This window comes from Culex quinquefasciatus, chromosome 1 (assembly GCF_015732765.1).
Source record: "Culex quinquefasciatus strain JHB chromosome 1, VPISU_Cqui_1.0_pri_paternal, whole genome shotgun sequence".
Taxonomy (NCBI): domain Eukaryota; kingdom Metazoa; phylum Arthropoda; class Insecta; order Diptera; family Culicidae; genus Culex; species Culex quinquefasciatus.
The window spans coordinates 93242800-93265950 of NC_051861.1; the positions used below are offsets into that span (position 1 = coordinate 93242800).

The following is a 23151-nucleotide window of genomic DNA, read 5'->3' on the forward strand; positions in this document are numbered from 1 at the left end:
TTCACGCAAGTTATGGCCGCTGTACGCTGTACGAATCCTGTGGTGGAGTATCCTCACCGTCGAAACTCTTTTGGCAACTTACGAACAAAATTTGTCACAAAAATGGTTCCAATTTGTCAGCACGACTCGCATGAGCTGCTACGGCACCTGTTAGCAAGTAAACGCTGTGGAGCAATTGTCTGAGAAATCGGTCTTTTTTCTTTGATTTTAATGTTTGTACTTTTTCATTCGGCTAAAACTTTTTTGGTGCCTTTGGAATGCTCAAAGAAGCCATTTTACAAATTTGGCAGCTGTCCATGCAAAAATGATATGTAAATCTAAAAATCTGTATCTTTTGAAGGAATTCTTTGATCGATTTGGTGTCTTGGGCAAAGTTTTAGGTATCGAGAAATTAAAAAGAGAGATGTGAGCCGGTAACATGGAGTTAAACTTTCGCAACTGTCATGGTAAACTTCACAGTAGCTTGAGAGAAAGTTTAACTCTATGTTGCACTTTTAATTTCTCGATGGATAAGGGCTACACTGAAAAAAATGATACACGGTGATTTTTTTGTAATTTTGAATTTTACTTTTTGTCACTAAAACTTGATGTGCAAAAAACACTAGGGTAGAGTAGTCATCAATGAGACACGGGGAACAATGATAAAATGGCTCTCACAAGACGTAGTTTCAACCAATCTGGCTCATATTTGGGGGAAAGGTGTGTCTACTAGATACACGTGTGCCATAAAAGTGACTTTGGTTATGGACGCTCCCTTGCAAAGTTATTCATACATGTTTGATTCTGGGGTGTAAAAGTAAATTTTGACTAAAAATTACATTTTCGCTCATAGGCTACCATTAACTTAAAAACTAATATTTCTCCAAATTTCTTTCGTCATTTTACAGGGCATGAGTTGGGCTACAATGTCCTTTTATTAGGTTTGACCAAAAATTAGAATATACCCAGAATCCAGGGTTGTCTCATTGTTCCCCACTCTTTTCGGCCCATGGGTAACAATGAGACACTTTGATTTTTCTTCAATAAACTTTTCAAAATCTATGGAAATCTTTCAAAACATGAATTGGGAGTGATTTTTGGCATATTTATTGAGTTTGAACTGCATTTAACCAAAAATATAAAGTTATTTCGTAAAATATATGGATTTTACAAAATTTAAATACTTTTTAGTATAACTTTTGTTAATTAATGTTTCATGTTGACAAAATTGTTTGAAAATGTTCAAGGCAAGTCTCCTGCAATGGAACAATATAAAAACATGATGTTTTACTAAAAAAGTATTGATTATTGAAGAGTGTCTCATTGTTCCCCAGCTGTCTCATTGTTCCTGCCAAATGCGTCTACAATGAGACAGTTGAATAACTCTGGCTGTAGACGTCAGATCGATCTCATATTTTGGCCAATGTTAGAACACATTAAAAGAAAGAAAATGCAATAACAAGCTCATTAAAACATGCTGATGAAAAAAAAATACAAAAATCGTTGAAAGTTGAAAACCAAAAGTGTCTCATTGATGACTACCCTACCCTATTTCTAATATTTTTTTTTAATTTTCTGATATGTTTTAGGGGACAACAAATGCCAACTTTTCAGAAAATTCCAGTACGGGTAAAAAATCTTCGACCGAGTAATGAATTTTTGAATCAATAAGGCTTTCTAGGCCAAGTGAAAAAAATATAATTTAACTCAAAAATGACGAAATCCTCGTCACAGTGTCCTGATGCAAACAATGATCGAGCTGTAGCTGTCACAGCCCTGCGAAGTATGTTGTCTGACATATCGGGCAGCCAGTCAAAAAAACCAGCTAGAAGTCGCCTGACAAAAAACTTTTGCTAGAAAGAGATAGGAAACCTGATGCAAACAAACGTCCAGCTGTCATGTAAACATACTTTGAATGTGTTGGTAAATTTGTGACTAGAAAGCAGGGGGGCGACATCTATATCTCACTACAGGCAGCTCGCCCGTAGCCAACACAAGCTGTCAACTTCGGCACCAGAACGAAAGGGAAATGTCAACTTCGGCTCCAACACAAAAGAACAGCTGTTCGTTACGGAACCAAAACAAAGCAACTGCGCACTGTAAAAAAAAGTACAAAAACGGCAGGCATAAAATGGAAATAAAGTAATTATTGTTTTTATGTAAAATTTTACCGCAATGTACGTTTAAAAGTTAGTGTATGTTTGTGAGGTGAGTTTTATCAATTTATTTGCAAAATAAAGTTCTAAAGATGGGATGATTAAGCACACATCGGGCCGATGACCTCATTTAAAGTTGTACTTTTATCACATGAAACGTTTAACTTAACTACTGTGTACACTCAAACCCCGATGGTTTGACACCAACTGTTGTCAAACGAACGGGGTCACTTTTTAGTTTGACACCCTTTTTACACGGAGTTCACACACACTACCAAACGTTTGTTTAGATAGTGAGCGTGAGCGCCGTGTAAAAAGTGACAGTTCGTCACTTTTTAGTTTGACTTTGACCAACCAACGGGGTACAAACTAAAAAAGTGTCAAACGAAAAAGTGACCAACCACCGGGGGTTGAGTGTAATTTGACTTTTACTACAGTAATTCTTATAACAAAAATTGAATTATTAAAAAAAAGAAATATTTTTGTTTTCACTGTGCACAGTTTGCGCGCGTTATCAATCTCAATCACCCAAGATGGCGGTCTTTAGCATCCCCCTGCTAGAAAGCCTGGATACCAGGTTTTTAAGCGAAGATGGCGTTCGAATGGTGAACGCCCGAAATGTCAAAATCGCGCAGTAGCACCAACATTAGAAAAAAAAATGTGGCTGTCATGCCATGGCACACTTCTTCCGTAATGTTGGTACCACTGCGTGATTTTGACATTTCGGGCGTTCACCATTCGAACGCCATCTTCGCTTAAAAACCTCGATACTGATTTCGCAAAAAATAAATTTCGATGTAAAAGGCTGGTATGCTGATCGGAAGGAACGCAAAACTCCATATAAAAAAACGCCCAAGAAACGGTCAAGGAAAGGGTCACAAAAAGATTTTTCTTAAGCGGTACGCAGCTGAAAAGTAACAGAAACGGAAAGATTGGGTTTGACAATTCTTCGCGCGGTGCTTGTTTGTAATATGTTTTGATGAAAAAATCAAAGAATTGTAATTTTCCATTTTGAATGCGACTGATAATTACAAACGTTTTAATAATTTTGTATTGGGTATAAAAATATTAAAAATTCCCGCCGAATCTTAAAAAGCAGAATATTGAAATTAAAAGGGCAGAATTAGTTTTTTTGGTCGAAATGGAGTAAAAAAAAGAAGTTGTCTTTATAGATGTCGGCCATCGTGTCACCAACTATTTATTGCTAGTACCAAACAGCTACCTCTGGATTATGAGTCCCCTGCGCTGTCCGATTGATCCACACTCGCGGGTCCAAAATGAAGTAAATTGGAGTGAAATTAAATTTGACAATAATCATACAAATATCTATGTTTTTACTAAAAATACAATAATAATCTGAAATTTTGAAATCAAACCAAACAACAAAATCAAAAATATGAAAAACAAACATTTCAGAAATTTCAAATAACAATTTTTTAAAAAATAATAAAGAAAATTTCAACAAAAATCTGAAATTTGGAAATTCAAAATAAAAAAAATGCAGAATTGAATAAGCTCAAAAATGTTAAAATTCGAAACGAATGTACAAGTCTGAATTCAAAAAGTTTGAAAATATAGAAATTCGTAAATACAAATTTCCGAAAACCGCGAAATAATAACAATCAAAAACTCTATTTCTTCCAAAATTTAAAAAAAATTTAAGAGTTTGGAAATTGAAAAAAAATTGAATTAAAGAATTTAAGAATTTAAAAATTCAAGAAAAAATCATTTGTACCAGCCTTGTTTTATAGTTTCCAAATTTACTGATTTCCTGATTTCCTAGTTTCGAATATCCTAATTTACTAATTTACATATTTCCAAATTTCTTAACTTCCTAACTTCCTAATTTCCTTCCTCCTAATTTCCTAATTTCCTAATTCCCTAACTTCCTAATTTCCTGATTTACTTATTTCCTAACTTCTTAATTTTCTAACTTCCTAACTTCTTAATTTCCAAATTTCCTAGTTTCCTGATGTCCTAATTTGCCAATTTCCTAACTTCCACACTTCCTAATATCCTAATTTCCTAATTTAATTTCCTAACTTCCTAATTTTCCAGTTTCCTAATTTAAAAATGTCCTGATTTCCAAATTTCGTAACTTCCTAACTTCCTAATTTCCTCATTTCCAAATTTCCTAACTTCCTTACATCCTAATTCCCTTTCATATTAATTTCCTAATTTCTTAATTTCCTTGTTTCCTTATTTCATAATTTCATAATTTTCTTATTTTCTATATTTTACTAATTTGCTAATATCATAATTTCCAAATTTCCTAATTCCCTGGTTTCCTAATTTCCTAATTTTTTGAGTTCCTTATTTCATGATTACATAATTTTTTGATTTCATATTTTTTTAAATTTTAGTTTTTCTAGTTTTAGAATTTAAGACTTTCTATTTTTTTGTTTTTTTTAAAGAAATTTTCAATTATTGATTTCTTAATTTTGTTCATAATTGTTGTTAAAAGTTTTTGAATAAACATTTTGAATCTATTTAATTCCTATTTAATTTTAACTTTTGAATATTTTTAATCTTTTTATTTTTTCCTCGAAAGAACCTCAAGCGCACACATCGTCAATCGCGCTCATACCGAACTGTCAACTTTTCTTGGGGGTCACGAAAAGAACACGCAACATTTCTTGACCGCGTTCCTTCCGATCAGCATACCGTATTAAAATCAAAATTGCAATCAAAAAGTACTTTAGTGAAATCACAGACAAATTTTGATAAAGTGCACCGTTTTCAAGTTATAGTAATTTTTAGGTAACTTTTTTAAAAATAGTCGCAGTCGAGGTCACAGTTATTAGTTATTATTACTATTTTTATTTTATTTTATTAGTGTTTATTAGAATTTAACCTCGAATTTAACAGTTCTGCTCCAGGATGTTACATTTGCAATTCAGAGATTTGAAGAACCTTTCAACTGAGATCAATTAAGTAGCCTTTACAGGGAGGGCACAGATTTTTACGTTTACATTTTGCTAGCTGAGTGCTCTTTTGGGGAAAATAAATTTTTGAGAAAAAAACCCTAGATCTATGTTTGGCTTAAAAACTAATATCACAGTTGTTCACGGAGGAGTGCTTCGGTGAGCGGATTCGTTGACATCCCACAGGAAGTCCTGAAGGTTCTCGTTGCTTTTTCGATGCTTCGATGGTGTCGACGACGGCCAGCTCGTGTAGATCGTCGGTCGCGTACCACGGGTCCAGGTTGTGCACCAGAGTTATTATTATTTTTTAAATTAGTACCCCTGTTTGCCTACTCCTGAAAAAAATTGAAAAGCTGGGAAAATTCTCTATATTTTGCTTTTTTGAACTTTGTCGATACGACCCTTAAGGAGCCATTACACTGCCGCAAAAAAAACAAACTCGAACTTTTTCGTGTTTGACAGTTTGCCAAACTCGCACACAAGGCAAAATGTATGCAGGCTGATGTTTGTACAAACAAATCCAGGCAAACTGGCAAAAAGTGCAAGTTTGTTTGTTTGTTTGCCGTAGTGTAATATCTCCTTTAGTTGCTGAGATGTTGCCATGCCAAGATTTAAAAACAGGATTATCGATATTTTCTAAAGGAGCTATTACACTACGGCAAACAAACTCGCACTTTTTGTCAGCCTGCATACATTTTGCCTTGTTGCGAGTTTGGCAAAATCGCAAACACGAAAAAGGGTGAGTTTGATTGTTTGCTTTAGTGTAATGGCTTCTTTAGGAACTGATCGTACAATCCAGGTTTTTAAGCGAAGATGGCGTTCGAATGGTGAACGTCCGAAATGTCGAAATTACGGAGTGGTACCAATATTCCGAAAAAAAGTGTGCCATGGCATGACTGCCATATTTGTTTTCTGATGTTGGTACTACTGCGCGATTTTGACATTTTGGATGTTCACCATTCGAACGCCATCTTCGCTTAAAAACCTGGATACTTGGGAAGTTACAAGTTTACTGTCTGAAAAGTCTATGGCGCCGAAACTTTTCACCTCTGCGCATCAGCGTTTTCAACGTGGGACTACGCTCCATCCCGCGGGAAACCTTTCAATCTGTCAAGACGCGTTTGTTTTCTCCTCGCCTCGCACGCCGTCGCGTTTAACTACTCCAAAAACACATGAAAGTCTCGCAGCGAGAGTTCAAGCCACAAACCAAAAGAAAGGGGTGAGAGGTGGTCCCGCGTCTGGAATCGGTTCTAAATTTAAACCAAGTTGCTAATTTAAAGAGCTCAGTTGGTTGTGTGTTTGAAACGCTAGAGGTTTGAGGGGATTTCCTGGAAACTGCTCAGAAATCGGAACCCATCCCGGACAGTGTGTGGAGTGAAAGTTCGTCTGGCGGCGGCCAAAAATGAAGCAGCCAAATATCTTGGTAACAGGTACGGTGCGGGTGTGGTGCGGACGATGATCAAATTTCCGCATTGGGATGAGTCTCGCAGCTAGACTAATGGATTTTCTAATTTTAGGAACGCCCGGCGTCGGCAAAACGCATCTGTGCCAGCGGTTGGCCGAGCAGCTTGGCTTCAAATGGCAAAGTGTGTCCGCGATTGTCCAAGAGCAGGGCTGCGTCGAGGAGTATGACGAGGAGTTTGAGTGCCCGGTGTTGGACGAGGACAAACTGCTCGATTACTTGGAACCGATAATGCAGCAGGGTGGGAACATTGTCGAGTACCACAGCAGCGAGTTCTTCCCGGAGCGCTGGTTCCAGGCGGTGTACGTGGTCCGGTGCGCCACCTCCCTGCTGTACGAACGGCTCCAGAGCCGGGGCTACAACGAGCGCAAGATTCGCTCCAACATGGAGTGCGAAATCTTCCAGATTCCGCTGGACGAAGCCAAAGAGTCCTACCGGGACGAACTGATCTTCGAGCTGCAGAGTGACCACGAGACGGACCTCGAGGCCAACGTCAAGACGGTCTGCGAGTGGCTCGAAAGCTGGCGCAGTGCCAACAAGCAGAAGGCGGACAAACAGAAGTAAGCCGCACCACTTTTTTATAAGAAGATTGTATAAAACACACCACACACAACCGCAAAACTAAGTTTATCGTCGTTTCCCTGTGTTCAGAATGTTTTCGAGAAAATTATTTAACAAAAATGAAATGTTTTTTCGGCACACGGTAAGCGGCAAACGCTATGAGCAAAGCAAAAGCATGTTTTAAAATCCATTTTGGCCTTTCAAAATTGTTACGCGTATAAGCTGAGTTTCTTTTCCCACTTTACACGGAAGGTAATAATAAATTATTACGCTAGAATTAAAACCAAAGGAAACGATGGACTCTTTTTCTTGATATCCGAACAGCCTTCCAGTAATTTTGTCCCATGTTGGTATAAATGAATTCGGATTGTCGAAGAAATGATAAGACCAGCGAGAAGGTTTGTCCATAATCAAATAATAGTTCATGATTTATTTTATTAAATAATAAATTCAAATGAAAAATAATGAGTTATAAGCGTTTTCTATGAAATATGGACTACTTGACACGTGTTTAAAAATATAAAGTCTGCCTACACAAAATGAAAAAAATGTACATTGTACATCCGGTTCGAGTCACCACCCTTCCGCTATCTAAAGGTACGATAATATGCTTTACAACCAGAAGCAAAACATTACACAACAACAGTGGATAAACTCTCTTCTTATTCGAATCGTCAATCGAGCGGGCGGGCAGGGAAAAAACAAAACACAAACGAAACTGGAAATACTTTCAACTTTTGGCTCGCGAAATCAACCCCGTCCTCAATGAAAAAACCCTTTCTTTTGTACAAGATGCGCTCTACCATCCTTCCCTTAATTGTCCCCATCCTCTTTACGACCCATGGAGATGCGACAGTATTGCCGCAATGTCGATGCTGTTCTCCTCCTTTGGCTGCTGCTGTACTGTTGCTGGTGGTGTTGGTTTTTCCTTCGGCTGCGATTGCTGCTTTTCGGACGACGCGTGCTTCTCGCCGGAAGTCGACGATGATGACTTCTTGTCGGCGATCGTTTGCTGGTGCTTCTTTTTCATGTCCAGCTTGAGGGGCATCTTGGGCGATGGGGATCTGGGAGAGCAAAATTGATAAAAACATAAAAAAAAAAAAAAAAAAAACAGTTGAACAAAAGTGGTCTAAGAACTGGCGTCCCGTTGCACCTTAATCACGCAGAAAATTATTTTGTAGAATCAGCCTGTACGAGGTTTGATTCAACAAAATTTTTGTTGAATATAATCAACGCCGATTTTGCGTTAAAACAAACCTTGATTAAAAAATTAAATTGAATTTTTTTTTTCCAATTCCACAAAAATCTTTTGTTGTTTTGAAAAAGCTGCTTTGACGTTCAGCGTTGATTCAACAAAAATCTTGATTTTCGAATCAACAAAACGTTTTTTTTTTTATTCAAATAAGCCTTATTTTTCTGCGTGATGCCTTGGGCAAAGTTGTAGGTTTTGTACTAGGTAAAATATACCCTATCCCATCCTACTAAGCGGTCGTGTCTGAATGCTGGATAATCTTGAGTGTTCCTTGACATTTACTAAAACCAAGTAAACCAACCAGAGCAGCTTTTGCGAAGATTTCTGTTCAATTTGACTTTTACTTAAAGTTATTCCTATTCCTTTCACACGCATTTTACCGAAATATTTCCCAAGTCCATTCTGAGCTGACGAGAAAGCAATGGAGCGCACGTAATTTTTCTACTTTCGGCTGAGCTCTTTTTTTTCATCCAGCGCTCTTTTGAGTGCTGCCACTTGTGACGAAATCGACGGTAACATTTCAAATGACATCATGTACATTTTGACACTTTCTGGGTTATTGCATATTCTGAAAGTACTCCTAATAAGCTACCTCTCCACCAAAAATGAGCAAAAGTTACTTCAGTAAAGTCTGTTTAATCATCATTTTAAATAAAGTAACATAAACAAAATCTCTGCCATCAGCAGACCCTGTTTATATAGCCCTGTCAACCTGTCCAACAAAAGACTACATAAACCTCGTGACGAAAAAAAGCAACATGAAAAAAGTGCCATGTACATTCGGCGAAGAAAACCGAATCATAACAAAGCGTCCCCCTCAATGCCAGCAGGGTGATATAGACGTTGGCGATTTCAAAAGAAGTTATGTTTGTCAAGTCGACGCCAACATTTCAATAAGCATCATGTACAAACCATGCGTTTTGAGAAAAACGCATTTGAATGTTGAGCATCCATTTTCAATTCCCATTTTAATATAAAAGCAAAATAAGATGTTCTAATGATAACAAACGATGAAAAACGTTGCTTTTATTGATACTTGATCATCCAAATTCAATAAAACATTATTTCCGTAATTTTATTTGAGAAAACAAACATAACTTCTTTTGAAATCACCAACGTCGATATCACCCTGCTGTCACTGAGGGGGGCGCTTTGTTATGATTCGTTTTTCTTCGCCGAATGTACATGTCGCTTTTTTCATGTTGCTTTTTTTCGTCACGAGGTTTATGTAGCCTTTGTTTGACAGGTTGACAGGGCTATATAAACAGGGACTGCTGATGGCTGAGATTTTGTTTATGTTACTTTATTTAAAATCATGATTAAACAGACTTTACTGAAGTAACTTTTGCTCATTTTTGGTGGAGAGGTAGCTTATTAGAAGTACTTTCAGAATATACAATAACCCAGAAAGTGTCAAAATGTACATGATGCCTTTTGAAATGTTACCGTCGAAGTATCAATAAAAGCAAAGTTTTCCATTGTTTGTTATGGGAATTGAAAATGGATGCTCAACATTCTAATGCGTTTTTCTCAAAACGCATGGTTTGTACATGATGCTTTTTGAAATGTTGGCGTCGAAATGATCTCGTAAAAAAGAAATTATGATCAAAAGTGCATTAAATTTGATCTTTTTGGCCTTGAATGGCATTTTTTCGAGCTTTAAACGAGGATCGAACTCTCCATATGGCGAAGATATGTGTTTGATAAGAAAGGGTATGTTTCCCCTATTCAGCCGGTTTGCAGGGTGACCACTCAAATCCCATTTTCAAATTCCCGACTTTTCCAAAATTCCAAATAATCCAGCTTTTTAAGCAAAAATGGCGTTCGAATGGCGTACGCTCGAAATGTCAAAATCACGCAGCAGTACCAACATTACGAAAAAAGTGTGCCATGGTATGACAGCCGCATTTTTTACTAATGTTGGTGCTACTGCGCGATTTTGACGTTTCGGACGTTCAACATTCGAACGCCATCTTCGCTTAAAAACCTGGATAGGCATTTCTTATCAAAGAATGATTTCAAACAAAAAACTTTTTTATAAAACTATTGACAATTTTAGTAAAAACACAAAGTTAACAACAAATTCCTTTAAAAATCTTCAAAAATGGAAGTACTCATTATTTTGATTAAGATTAGAAACATTAACAACTAGTCTTTGAAAAAAAAAAAAAAACCGAAAGTTTAAAAAAAAAATAATTTCAATGTTTTTTTTTAATTGGCAAAAGTATAGTTTTTAATACTTCGTTTCAACTGAAAATGACAAAAAAAAATTACTGAATTTAAAATTTTATTCTTCGTTTTAAAACATGATTGCTGTTATTATTTTTACAAAGAATTCAGAAAATATTTAGAAATACATAAAAACATGTTTTTACCAAGTTTCCTTTTAAATTTTGTTATTGATTTTTTGAATTTATGTTGATTTATCAAGTTGTCAGTATAAAACTGCCTTAATTTTTTTTAATGGAGAAAAAACAGTTTGATAAGATTCTGTTTTTTACCACATATTTTATGTGAAATGATTGAAAGAACATTTTTTTAGACACATTTGGAAAACTTATACTAACATTTGTAAGATTTACTTTATTAGAAAATTCAATATTTTTTCATTTTTTCAAAACGTAAAAAAAAATATTTTTTTCATTCAGAACGAACAACGAATAGATTTTTTCACTACAGTAGTTGTTCGGTAACTGGGCTGAGAACATAGCCCAGTCACCGAATGCTGTTCGCTAACTGGGCTGAACGAAAAATAACGAGGGACTACCGATGCATATTTTTTTTGATGAAATATAAAAATAAAAGTTACTCTAACTTAAAAAATCACCTTTCATATTTTTCTAATTGTGACTTGAAATAACATAAAATTTAGAAAAAAGTTTTTTTTTATTTGTTGAACATGATTTTTGAATCCATTAACCCCTCGGTGATTTCGGTTTGTTTTGGTTTTTTTACGTTTGTCTGTTTTTTAACTGGGCTACGGCCCAGTTATCGAGCGCCCAGTTAAAAAGCAGCCCAGTTAAACAACGCCCAGTTACCGAACAACTACTGTATTTAAGTTTTCGGATAACTGAAAATCAAGCTTTATCTAGAGTAATTTACCCATACTCAAAAAAAAAGTTCTAGGGAATCATATGAATAAAAAAATTGAAATGACTTTATGAATTTGAAAAATTATATTTTCCACAAAAAAAAACAAGTTGAAATCTTATTTTAAATATTCAACCAATATGATAAAATAAAACAGAATCATGCGTGCAAGCTCAATTTTTGTAATAGTTTTTCATTAACTTTATTTTTGTTTTAAGTTAGAGTAAAAACAAGAGGTAATGTTTGATAAACATGAATAAATAAATAAAAATTTGATTCATAGAAAAATATCATGAAAATCTGTGTCAAATACATCCACTGTTTAGTAGGATTTTTTATGTCTTAGAAAACCTTTTCATTCTCAAATAGATTGAAATAGTGAAAAGACTAAATTTGAAGTAAGTTACTAATGAAGAATTGATTGTAATGAATTTGAAAATTGTACAAAATATTAAAAAAATATTCAAGAATAAGATTTTTTTTCAAGTAGGTATGGTAAAATCAACCTGAGATTCCTGACTTTCTGACAACAAATCACAAATTCCTGACTTTTTCCCGATTTTTGACGGATTTTTGGCGAATTCCCGACTTTTCCGATTTCCCGACTTGAGTGGCCTGGGTTTGCTACCGCGTCAAATGGAATGATGCACGGAAAAAACAATACAGAGCAATTTTCTAAAAAAAATGAAAAAAAACTAAACATATTAAAAAAAGAAAGAAAAAAATTTCAAATATTAACAAAAAAATAAATAAAAATAAAATTTCAAAAAAATAAAAAATTAACGAAGAAGACTTCCAAAGACGCAAAATTTATATCTTTGAACGAAAAATCATGACAATATTTTTCGTTCAAAGATATAAATTTTGCGTCACTTTCAATATTTTGACAAAATTCCTTCAACAAGTTGTTTAGAATAGTGCCCTACACATCTGGAGTTTTTTTTGAAAAGGTCCAATAAACCAAATTTCCAGTTTTTGCTTTTTGGGTGTTTTTAGAACCGCCCTAGGTCAGGGGTATTGAAAAACACCCAAAAAGCAAAAACTGAAAATTTGGTTTATTGGTCCTTTTCAAAAAAAACTCCAGACATGCTGATTCCTTTTGGTAACGATTATTCCATTCCTTGTAAAGTTATGGAAAGTGGCTTCAAAATGGCAACAACCGGCACATGCTGATTAATTTTGGTGCTGAAATTTGTCAAATTGAATTTAATACAGAAACTTTTATAGTGATGATCAAATTTCTTCGAAAATGATCAACGGCTTTACCTTAAGATTAAAAAAAGGCTGAAATTGAAATTTTTAAAAAAAAGTTTATTCTTTGAAATTTTTAGTGCGTTTAAAAAGTTGCATAAATTTTTAGCATTTCTAGCGCATAAGTTATTGATGTTGAAGGTAAACGAGAGCAAAACACGAAAATAAAAACATATTTGCCCTCTCAAAAAGGGCGAGTTTGTTTGTTTGTCATAGTCTAATACCTCCTTCATGTTTCTTATTGAAGAGGAATCGACCTGTCAACTCTGCTACACTGAAACCCCAATGACAAACTAAAAAGGGTCACATTTGGGTGGCAATAAAAAATATACAATAGCGATACCCCTAGACTCGCTTCCTTAGGAAAAAGTCAGTAACTGTCAGTAACAATTTTGAGGTTTTGGGGTCGTTTTGTATCGTTGAAGTTTGTATGGGAAAACTCGCAAAAAGTTTGAGGAAAAACTTCGCTTCAGAATTTAGCCGGCAGTTGGCGCAGGTTTCGCCCAAAATTATCCAAGTGTGAGATTCTTGTAGGAAATTAAATTCCCTACAACTTTGTCGAAGAGTGCAAAACGCTCATCAGGATCAACTCGGATTTGCTTGAACCCTGCTACAAAGTTTTAGGAAATTAAACTTCCTACAAGAATCTCAAACTTGGACAATTTTGAGCGAGACCTGCTGCCAAAATCCTGAAGCGATGTTTTTCCCTATAGATTCCCCTTAAAATCTTCAACGCTAAATAGCGATCCCTTAACTTAAACCTATTTTGCTCAAAATTGACACAGTTACTTATTTTTGCCTGAAAAATCAAGCCGAGGGTAATCTAGTGTACATGGAGTTGAACTTTCTGTGAAGTTTACCATGGCACTTCGAAAAGTTTAACTCCATGTTGCACGCACACACTCTCACTTTCAATCTCTCGATAAACAGTACACGTTCATTCAAAATTCATCGTATTTTGAGTTTAAGTCACTTTCGCTGCATGGGCCTAGTGACTCTCTCTCGGAATTGAAGAACCGTTACAAATTTCAAAACAATACTCACACACTGTCCGCCTTGTCGCCGCTCGTGGTCGCCCCCGACGACCCCGCTCCATTTTCCTTCTCGCCCTTTGTCGTCTGCTTCGCCCCCGCTGCTGCTGCCGCGGCCTGCTTCGCTTCCGCGCTAGCCTTCAGCACACTTTCCCGCAGCAGCAGTGACTTTCCCGTCGTCGCTTCCGGGGCGGCGGCCGCCGGTGCGTTTCGCTGCTGCACCTGATGGTTGCCGCGCTTGCCCGTGATGGGGTTCGTCGCCGTCCGGACCGCCGACACCACGTTGATTTTGGCTTTGATTGAGGGCGTCGACGGGGCCGGGGTTGGAGCGGGTGGTGGAGGGGGTTCCGACTTCTTCGGTTCTTTTGAAGATTTTTTCGAGGGTTTTGACGAGGATTTGGACGATTTCTTTTCTTTCTTCGGACTTCCGGCCGCTTTTTGGGGTTCCTGCTCGAACAGACAGATGGCGTCCTGCGGTTGGATGCAGATCTTGCGCCCGTCCAGAACGACGTTGCACTTTTTGATGACCCGGCTTGACGGCGAAGCCGTCGTCGTTCCGCGCTTCTTCTCGTCGTGCTGAAACCGGAAGTAGCAAGTAGAGTCTTCGGCCACGCTTCGGATCGTCCACTCGTCGTCTTCGTCCTCTTCCTCGCCACTGCTGGAGGCGGCATCGTCCGGGATCCGTTCCGTCGAGAGGTTCTCTTTGTTGGAGTCTGGCGTGACCACGGGAACCTCTTCTGCGGGGACGGTCCGTTCCGGACTCTTGAACGCGTAAACCTGCTTCCGGGGGAGGGGTTCTTCCTGGGTGGGTTCGACCGGGTCGGGCGTGCAGCAGAGCCGGGACAGGTTCTCGCTTTCGTAGGTGCCCTCGATGGGTCGGGACGTTTTGGGCTGGGTGGTTCGTGGGGACTTCCGGGTATGTTCCGGTGCGGTTGGTTTCCGTTTGGGGGAGTACTTCTTGGTTGGGATGGGGGCCGGTTTTTCCAGATAGACGACCTTTCGGGGAGTTGGGTTTTTGCGCTTGGACGAGGAGGAGGAGTACGTGGCTGTTTTGGTGGTTGGGACCGGTGGCACCGGTTTGAGCGGTGCTCTGCTTCCGGTTTGAGATGCGGCGGATTTTGGGGAGACTTTTTGGCAGGTTCTTTCACGCCGCGGCTTACCACAACCTTGCGTGCCTTGAAGCCGGGTGCGCCGGAGAATTTCCGTTCGATTCGCTTGGGCGGTGGGGACATTTTGGTCGTTTTGATGCGGGCGATCGTGCGCTGCTTTTTGGCCTCGAGTTCGGCCCGCTGCAGGCGGCGCATCTCGAAGATGTTGTGCACGGTTGACGGAAGCTGGAGGGGGGCCGTTGGTTTCGCTGCGGTCGGTTCCGTTTCCGATGGTTTGACGGGGGACGTTTCCGGCGAGCTCGCGCTGCTCGATTCGGACGAATCCGAACTGCTGGAGGAGGAAGACGAGGAGCAGGAGTAGTGAGGTTCTGGTGCTAGAACCGGTTCCGGTTCGGGTGCCGGAAGTGGTTCTGGAGCGGCCGGCGGCCGCTTCCTCCGCTCATTCTGCAGCATCGTCTCCAGGTTTTTGTCTAGATCTTCCGACTCGTCGGGTTTGTAGTACGAACTTCCGGACGAGTAATCCGTGCGCCGACTGGAGAATCCTCCCGCGGTCGTACTTTGCGGACTCGTCAGCGACGTGACTGATTTGGGCGTGCTGATGAGACCCGGAGTAATGGGGAAGTTGGGCGTCTGGATTTCGCACGCTTGTGCCACGGACGAACCTTCGGCGGAACTTTTGAGATCGCGCATGATCTTCGTGATCGGAGTGTCCTGAAGAGGGTCCGGGACGAGGAAGCGCGGGGTGACGGGGAAGTTCTCCAGCTCGGCTTTGAAGGGCGTCTCGAGCAGGGCCGAGACGTTGAAGCTAAAGTCACTGGGGGCTGGCGGAGGTGGTTCGTTTGAGGTTATGACTTCCGGTGGTTCCGGAACCACTTCCTGTTGCTGCTGTTCCTTTTCGAGACGGACGTATTCGGCGCTGGATTTCTTCGCCAAAAGTTTAGGATGATCCTTGACCGCCTTCGGCGGCTCCGGGGGAGTCACGTGCACTTCCGGAATGGGAACTTCCGGTTTAACCGGTTCTTCCTTCGCTGGACTCTCAACCTTTTCCGACTCTTTGACTTGTACGGGTTCTACCGCCATTGTCGAAACAACTTTTTCTTCTGGCTCGGCAGGAACTTCCACCTCCATAGGAACTTCCACTTCCTCTTGCTTAACAACCTCCTTCTTCTTGACCACCTTCTTCCGCGCACTTCCGGACCGTCGCTTCTTCGCCGACCTGCCCCCCTTCGGATGCTTTCGCCTCGGACTTGCCTTGGCGGCGGCTTCCGCCTTCTTCTTTGGTGTCGCAATCTTCACGTAAATCTTGGCGTTGTCCTCCACTTCCGGTTGGTCTTCCAGCACTTCCTCGCGCTTGACCGGCGTCTTTTGCGCGCCGACGCTAGCGCATCCTCCAGCAGCTGGGCGTGCGCATCGGTCAGCGAGCACTCGCCCTCGAAGGTCGTCTCGCCGGACTCGTTCATCGCGTCCTGCGTCTTGTCCCCCCCTTCGGCCGCCGCCTTCGCCTTCTTCTTTTTCGTTTTGTGCGCCGTCGCGGGTCGCTTCTTCCGGGGAGCATCTTGGTCGTGATGGACTTTTGCTCCTCGACCAGCCGCAGGTGCTGATCAAAGTTGGACTTGGACACGGCCCGGATGCGGCGCCACTCTTCCATGTCCGACGGATTGATGGCCACCGGAGTGCGGGCCTGGGTGGGCTTGCGCACTTCCGGTGCGGGGGATTCCGCAGGGGGAATAGCATCCGTGGGTTCGACGGAGGCCGCGCGGGACAACACGCGCACGCAGGGTTTCCGCGCGACCCGCGGCGTGTTGGACACGGAGTTGGGGTTGGGAGTGGCGGCGGCGGTAGCCGTGATGGCACCGATGCCGTGCACGGCGTCCCAATCGCCGGCCAGTTTGGCGAGAGGGGAAGGGGATGGTTCCTGCTCTTCGAGCAGATTCGATAGCTTGCTGACGACGGTCGAGACCGGAAGTCGTCGATTGTCGACGGAGGCCGGAGCAGATCCGGGCGTCGCGATGCGATTTCCTCCGAGGGCGGCCGCTTTGGCCGGGGTGTGAAAGTTGAGGATCCGGATGTGGGACTGCTTCCGGCTTGGGGTGGAGGCGCTGCGTGCTTTAGGGTTCGGAACGGACACGTTCTGGGGGGTGGTTTTGACCTCCTGCTTGATGAGTTGGGCTGAAGATGAAATGCTGGAGATGATGCTGGCCGTGGTTGTTGGGGCGTTGGCCATGGGGGCCGCCACGGTGCTGATAGATTCTACGGCGTTCGTTTCCGGCGCGCTGCTGGGGAATATAAGGAACTTATCCGGGCTGAGAAGCGTTTCCGGGGTGGGGGCGACGATGGCTGGAACCGATTCCGGTTGGGGTTCGTTCGTGTACGCGCCCAGAACCAACGGAAGCTGACTGTCCAGGATGAAGTAGGTATTTTCTGGGATGCCATTTCCGGCAATCGGGATCAGCGTTTGGGGCAGGCTTTGCGTGCCATCCGGCCCGACGTTGATCGCCGGTTGAGTGGGGAATTGCAGCTGATTGATGTCCACAAGTTTTGTCGTGTTATCCGACTGAATTACGTAGTACTGCGTGGCAGAATTGCTTCCGGTCGCGATGGCTTGATCCCCCGTGGAGGACACTTCCGGTTGCACCTGAGCAGGATCGATTTTCAGCGATCGCAACACTTCCGGTACGGTTCCTTCGAATGGAACGTCAGAAATTACTTTAACCTTTTTACAGCTTTTCTTAAGCGGGGACAAATTGGCGTAGTTTTTCTTGCAGGTCTTTCTAAGACGCGCCTTCAGCGGCGTTTCTGTCACCGGCGTCGTTGGCCGTTCCGTCTCTTCGGGAACAACAACGGGTTCTTCCGGTTTGCTCTCCTCAAGCATATCTTCAAACACGGGAATATGATTAACAATGTTCGATATCAAATCTTCAAAATTAAAATTAAACGATTGACTATCCGTCTTAGCCACTTCCTGCTGCTCCGGCACCGGAGGTTCCACAACCTCCTTCACTTCCACCTCCCCTACCTGCTGATTCATCGACGTCTCGCGCTCCTTATTGATCAAATCCGCAATCTTCTCCGGATAAATCTGATTCTCCAGCAGCGTTTGCTTCCACATATCGATCTGGGACAGTTCCTGCTCATCCTCCTCCGTCCTAACCCCACCCTCTTCCTCCTCCTTATTACTCTCGTCATCCCCGGCGACCGAATCCTGCGTCGTCTCGCCACCAATCGGCGAAATGTGCGACAAGTTGGACAAATTCCGACCTCCCCCCACCCCACTTTCGTTCAGCACGATAAACGACCGGTTCATACAGATTCGTTTGTGCTTCGGCTCCGACACTTCCGGCGTGCTGCTCGCCAGCGACGGCTGCGGCGACGGAATCTTCCGCTTCCGTCCCACCGCCGTCGGCTCCACCTTAATCCGACGATTCTTCCGCAACGCCGCCAGCAAGTAGTCAATCTTTTTCAGCGTCGTCGAATCTCCCGGAATTTCCAACTGGTTCCCATACTTTTCCACAAAGGTATTCACTAAAATGAAAAATAACAAGAATCCGTTACAACTTCCAATAGGACACACGCGCCAAAATAAAAACCTACGCTTTATCTGAATCTCGCTGTACTCCCGGAACAAATCGGTCAGCTTGAAGCTGATGTACATGGCCGGTCGGAAGCCGGACTTTAGGCAGTTCCGTTCCTCCTTCAGGTACGGACTCGCCTTGCAGAACTCATCCGCCGCCCGGTTCAGCTTCTGGTCGTACAAATAAGCTGCGGAACGGAACAGACATTAGGATTTTTTTTCCTCCTGCGTAGAAAATCACCACAAAAACTCACCCAAAACGACCCGGGCGATGTGCGAGCTTAAAATCACTTCCATCTTTTCCACTTTTTCGGAAAACTGCGTCGACGAGTAAAAAGAGCACAATTTCACTAAACTAAATTCACGGCCATTCCGGTTCCCCGGGGAACGGAACGGAATCAACGGGTAAAGATCTCCGGTCACCGACGCGCGTCCTGTTTACGACCGCACAAAAAAAGTTGCTTTGCTTGCGCTTGTTGTGTTTGAGGGGCAACAACAGCTGTCAAGCGTTTGATGTTTGCGCGCGAAAGTGCTGTGCGTCGGGGGAGTGGACGCTTGGGATCAGACGGTTGGAAGAGGTTCGGACGCGTCTGATGAGATGATGGGGATGGTTCATTAGGGTGATGCGTTTTGAAAAAAGTTTAACGGATCGGTATGAACCAACGATGCCAGATTATTTTATGGGAGATCGGTATTTTCTTAAAAATAAATCTGTATTTTATCTGTATCATGTCACATTCGAAGCCACACAAGACATTTATAAAAATTTAACAGCAGATATATGCTTTTTAATCATATTAAAGCACAAGAGCAATTCCAGCTCAAATCAGGAATTTTTCTGGTACTTTTGTACCCGACCCTCTCCGATTTCAATGAAACTTTGTAGACATGTTATTCTAGGCCAGGATACCAGCTTTTTAAGCGAAAATGGCGTTCGAATGGTGAACGCCCGAAATGTCAAAATCACGCAGTGGTACCAACATTGCGAAAAAAGTGTGCCATGGCATGACAGCCACATTTTTTGTCTAATGTTGGTGCTACTGCGCGATTTTGACAAATCGGACGTTCAACATTCGAACGCCATCTTTGCTTAAAAACCTGGATATAAGCAATTTTTGTGTATATGGAGCCAATAGTACTCGAAAACAACATTTGAGAAGGGCGTAAGGTATTCAAATATTTTTGTATTTTGTAATTTAAAAATTACTGTATCTCGAAGCCGTTGCGTCGTATCAAAAAGTGGTCAAAGACAAACTTGTAGGAAATTGGACGGGCTTTCTGAAAAAAATACACTGAAACAAAAATACACGCCACATCTATGAGATTTTTGATTTTTAAGTCTAAAACTTAAATTTAAAGGTGATGTCACGATTTTTTCGTTCAAAATTTTGAAGGAATAGCCTAAAATGTTACCAAAAGACTGACGAAAAATGCAGGATGGTATGTCTCTCCTAAAAAAATACAAAAATAATTTACTAAATCAGTTTTTTTGAAAAGTGGTCTAAACGTCAAAATTCTTAAAAACCGGTAGTGGCATTCGATTCCCCAGACAATTTTACATAAAAGTCTCCATATTGACCATTGTCGTAAGTCCAATCCTTGGGAAGATACAGCGGTTTTAATAATAAAAATGTTGAAAAATCGGGTATTTTGATGGTTTTTGGCAATTTCTATATGACAGACTTGATGTTTCAGTCTCGTGAATATTTTTTCCGGAAAGCTCGTCCAATTTCCCATAAGTTTGTCTTTGACAGCATTTCAATTGGATGTAAGGGCTTACAGATATAAGCTTAAGGTGCAGCCGTTGATCATTTTCGAAGAAATTTGATCATCATTATAAAATATTCTGTATTAAATTCAATTTTACGAATTTCAGCACCAAAATGAATCAGCATGTGCCGGTTGTTGCCATCTTGAAGCCACTGAAGGAATTTTTGATCTAAATCAATTGTGCTTCAAAATTTATATAATTTTGTGGCACAGTCATTGACGTCTTAGTTGGCAATCATTGATTAATGACGATTTCCATAACTTTACAGGGAATGGGATAATCGTTACCAAAAGGTATCAACATGTGTAGGGCACTATTCTAAACAACTTGTTGAAGGAATTTTGTCAGAATATTGAAAGCGACGCAAAATTTATATCTTTGAACGAAAAATCATGACAATGATGGAAGTCTTCACGTTAACTACATTGCTAATAACTGAAAATAGAATATTTTTTTCAGTGTGGTAGAAACCTGTATAGTAAATTTGCTTACGTAAGTATAAAAACGAGTCAAATCAAAAAGCTGTCAAAGGCAAACTTATGGGAAATTGGACGAGCTTTCCGGTAAAAATATTTACGAGACTGAAAAACCAAGTCTGTCATATAGAAATCGCCAAAAACCACCAAGAACCCGATTTTTCAACATTTTTATTTTTAAAACCGCTGTATCTTCCCAAGGATTGGACTTAGGACAATGGTCAATATGGAGACTTTTATGTAAAATTGTCTGGGGAATCGAATGCCACTACCGGTTTTTAAGAATTTTGACGTTTAGACCACTTTTCAAAAAAACTGATTTAGTAAATGATTTTTGTATTTTTTTAGGAAAGACATACCATCCTGCATTTTTCGTCAGTCTTTTGGTAACATTTTAGGCTATTCCCTCAAAAATTTTGAACGAAAAATCGTGACATCACCTTTAAATTTAAGTTTTAGACTTAAAAATCAAAAAATCTCATAGATGTGGCGTGTATTTTTGTTTCAGTGTATTTTTTTCAGAAAGCCCGTCCAATTTCCTACAAGTTTGTCTTTGACCACTTTTTGATACGACGCAACGGCTTCGAAATACAGTAATTTTTAAATTACAAAATACAAAAATATTTAAATACCTTACGCCCTTCTCAAATGTTGTTTTCGAGTACTGTTGGCTCCATATACACAGAAATGGCTTATATAGGCCTAGGATAACATCTCTACAAAGTTTCATTGAAATCGGAGAGGGTCGGGTACAAAAGTACCAGAAAAAATCCTGATTTGAGCTGTAATTGCTCACAATTCAAATACCTAATTGTAAAAAAATAATTATAGTCAATTTTAAAAAATCTGTATACAATTTTCAATCCCTTGATTTCACGGGGATGCTACGGCTGTCATCTGCATACAATGTCACTGAAGCCTAAAAAGTACCAAAGTTTTGGTGTCTAGTGTCAAAATTATGGGTTGATTTCTGTTCCGTTCCGTTTGGGGAACCGGAATGGGCAGCGATTCTCAACGGGGGTACAGAGAAACCTCTTTTTACGCGGTGCAATCTTTTAAAAGCAATTTCTCGGGTGAGTTTTCAAAAATCCGTAAGAGCCACCGTGACCTCCGGCACTAATTTTCGTTTTGCTCCAAATTGAAACAATTTCATTTGTTTTAAGTTTAGGGCGATAGAAGGACGTGTAGATGAACAATCTCAAGCAATTGGTTTTTCGTAAGTAGGTCGAATACCGATGCAAGAAGGGCTTTGTTTACCAATGGCTCTTACGTCTTTTTGAAAACTCCGAGATTTGTAGGTTTTTTTTTTCAGATCTACAAAAAGCTTTTTGAAGCATGCAAAAAAAATTGTAAGGTTTTAGACAGAGGAATCGAAGAAATAAAAAAGCGTAACGCCACCGCGTAATAAGAGGTATCTCTCTGTACTAGGCCCACTTCATTTACATGGCAGGGGGTACCAACCTAGAAGAAGGTTGAGAATCGCTGAAGTAGGAGATTCAACAACCAATAAGCCCTGAGTCGTATTGTTAACCGATTTTTGTAAATCGTGGTAGATTTTCTTGTCGATGCCAACATTTCAAAAAGCATCATGTACAAACCATGCGTTTTGAGAAAAACGCATTTGAATGTTGAGCATCCATTTTCAATTACCATTTTTATATAAAAGCAAAATAAGATGTTCTAATGATAACAAACGATGAAAAACGTTGCTTTTGTTGATACTTGATCATCCATATTCAATAAAACATTATTTCCGTAATTTTATTTGAGAAAAACAAACATAACTTCTTTTGAAATCATCAACGTCTATATCACCCTGCTGTCATTGAGGGGGGCGCTTTGTTAGGGCATCTCCACCGCAGAGATCTAATTGCGTGGCAAACCTATCGGTTGGATCCCCAGTTTTAGCTCTGCTCCGTACCTAATGCACGTTTTCGCACCGCTGGGAGCTAATTTGGCTACCGAATCAAGCCCACCGCGGGGATCTAATTTATTTATTTTCAAATTCTAGCCGTTTTGTTGATCGAAATCAATAAAACTACATTCTAGCATGATAGAACATGCTTCAAATTGCATTATATGTCCTAATTCTTTACTTACATCAATAAAATATCATTTTCAAATTTTTAAAAGAGTTCATCCGATTTGCTCCCGACATGTTTGCACCCCAACTTTCGCACCGCGGGTAGCAAAGCTAAAGCTAAATTAGCCTTCGAGTTCATTCTGCGAAGAAAAAGTTCATCGGGGATCCGTCGAGTAGCCAAGATAGGTGCTCGAGAAGTCCCCGAGCTGCCGGTGGCTAATGTTTTCAGCGATTTTTTAGAATCATTTGTCTTTGTTTGGTTGAAGTTGCATTTATTTTGATTATCAAATTTGAATGAATATTGAAGAAATCAGTAATTTGGTTCAAAACGACTTTATTGAATTGAAAAATTGTGTTTTTTTTTATCATTATTAAGTATTTTTTAAATAAAAAATAATCAACCACCGATTTTTGATATAAGCAAATCATCACAGA

General features: G+C 40.4%; 2 protein-coding genes across 2 annotated transcripts; one reads left to right on the plus strand and one right to left on the minus strand.

Annotated features, from left to right (window-relative positions):
* Positions 1–6182: 6182 nt before the first annotated feature.
* LOC6042713 (adenylate kinase isoenzyme 6 homolog) lies at positions 6183–7375 on the plus strand. The gene is made up of 2 exons (XM_001870695.2): positions 6183–6489; positions 6577–7375. Exons 1-2 carry the CDS (start codon positions 6462–6464, stop codon positions 7083–7085), a joined length of 537 nt encoding a protein of 178 aa, XP_001870730.2. The 5' UTR covers positions 6183–6461; the 3' UTR covers positions 7086–7375.
* Positions 7376–7477: 102 nt separating this feature from the next.
* LOC6042714 (titin) lies at positions 7478–18879 on the minus strand. The gene is given in 6 exon segments (XM_038254069.1): positions 7478–8146; positions 13720–14799; positions 14835–16283; positions 16285–18337; positions 18407–18574; positions 18641–18879. Coding segments are annotated over 6 exon segments (5025 nt in total). The 5' UTR covers positions 18684–18879; the 3' UTR covers positions 7478–7914.
* Between the last annotated feature and the right edge of the window lie 4272 nt (positions 18880–23151).

What these genes read in the sequence shown, in the direction of transcription:
- LOC6042713 (XM_001870695.2), top strand. Translation starts at nt 6,462, where the DNA reads ATGAAGCAGCCAAATATCTTGGTAACAG. An exon ending in GCCAAATATCTTGGTAACAG is followed by an intron (nt 6,490 to 6,576) that starts GTACGGTGCGGG and finishes TTCTAATTTTAG; the next exon opens with GAACGCCCGGCGTCGGCAAA.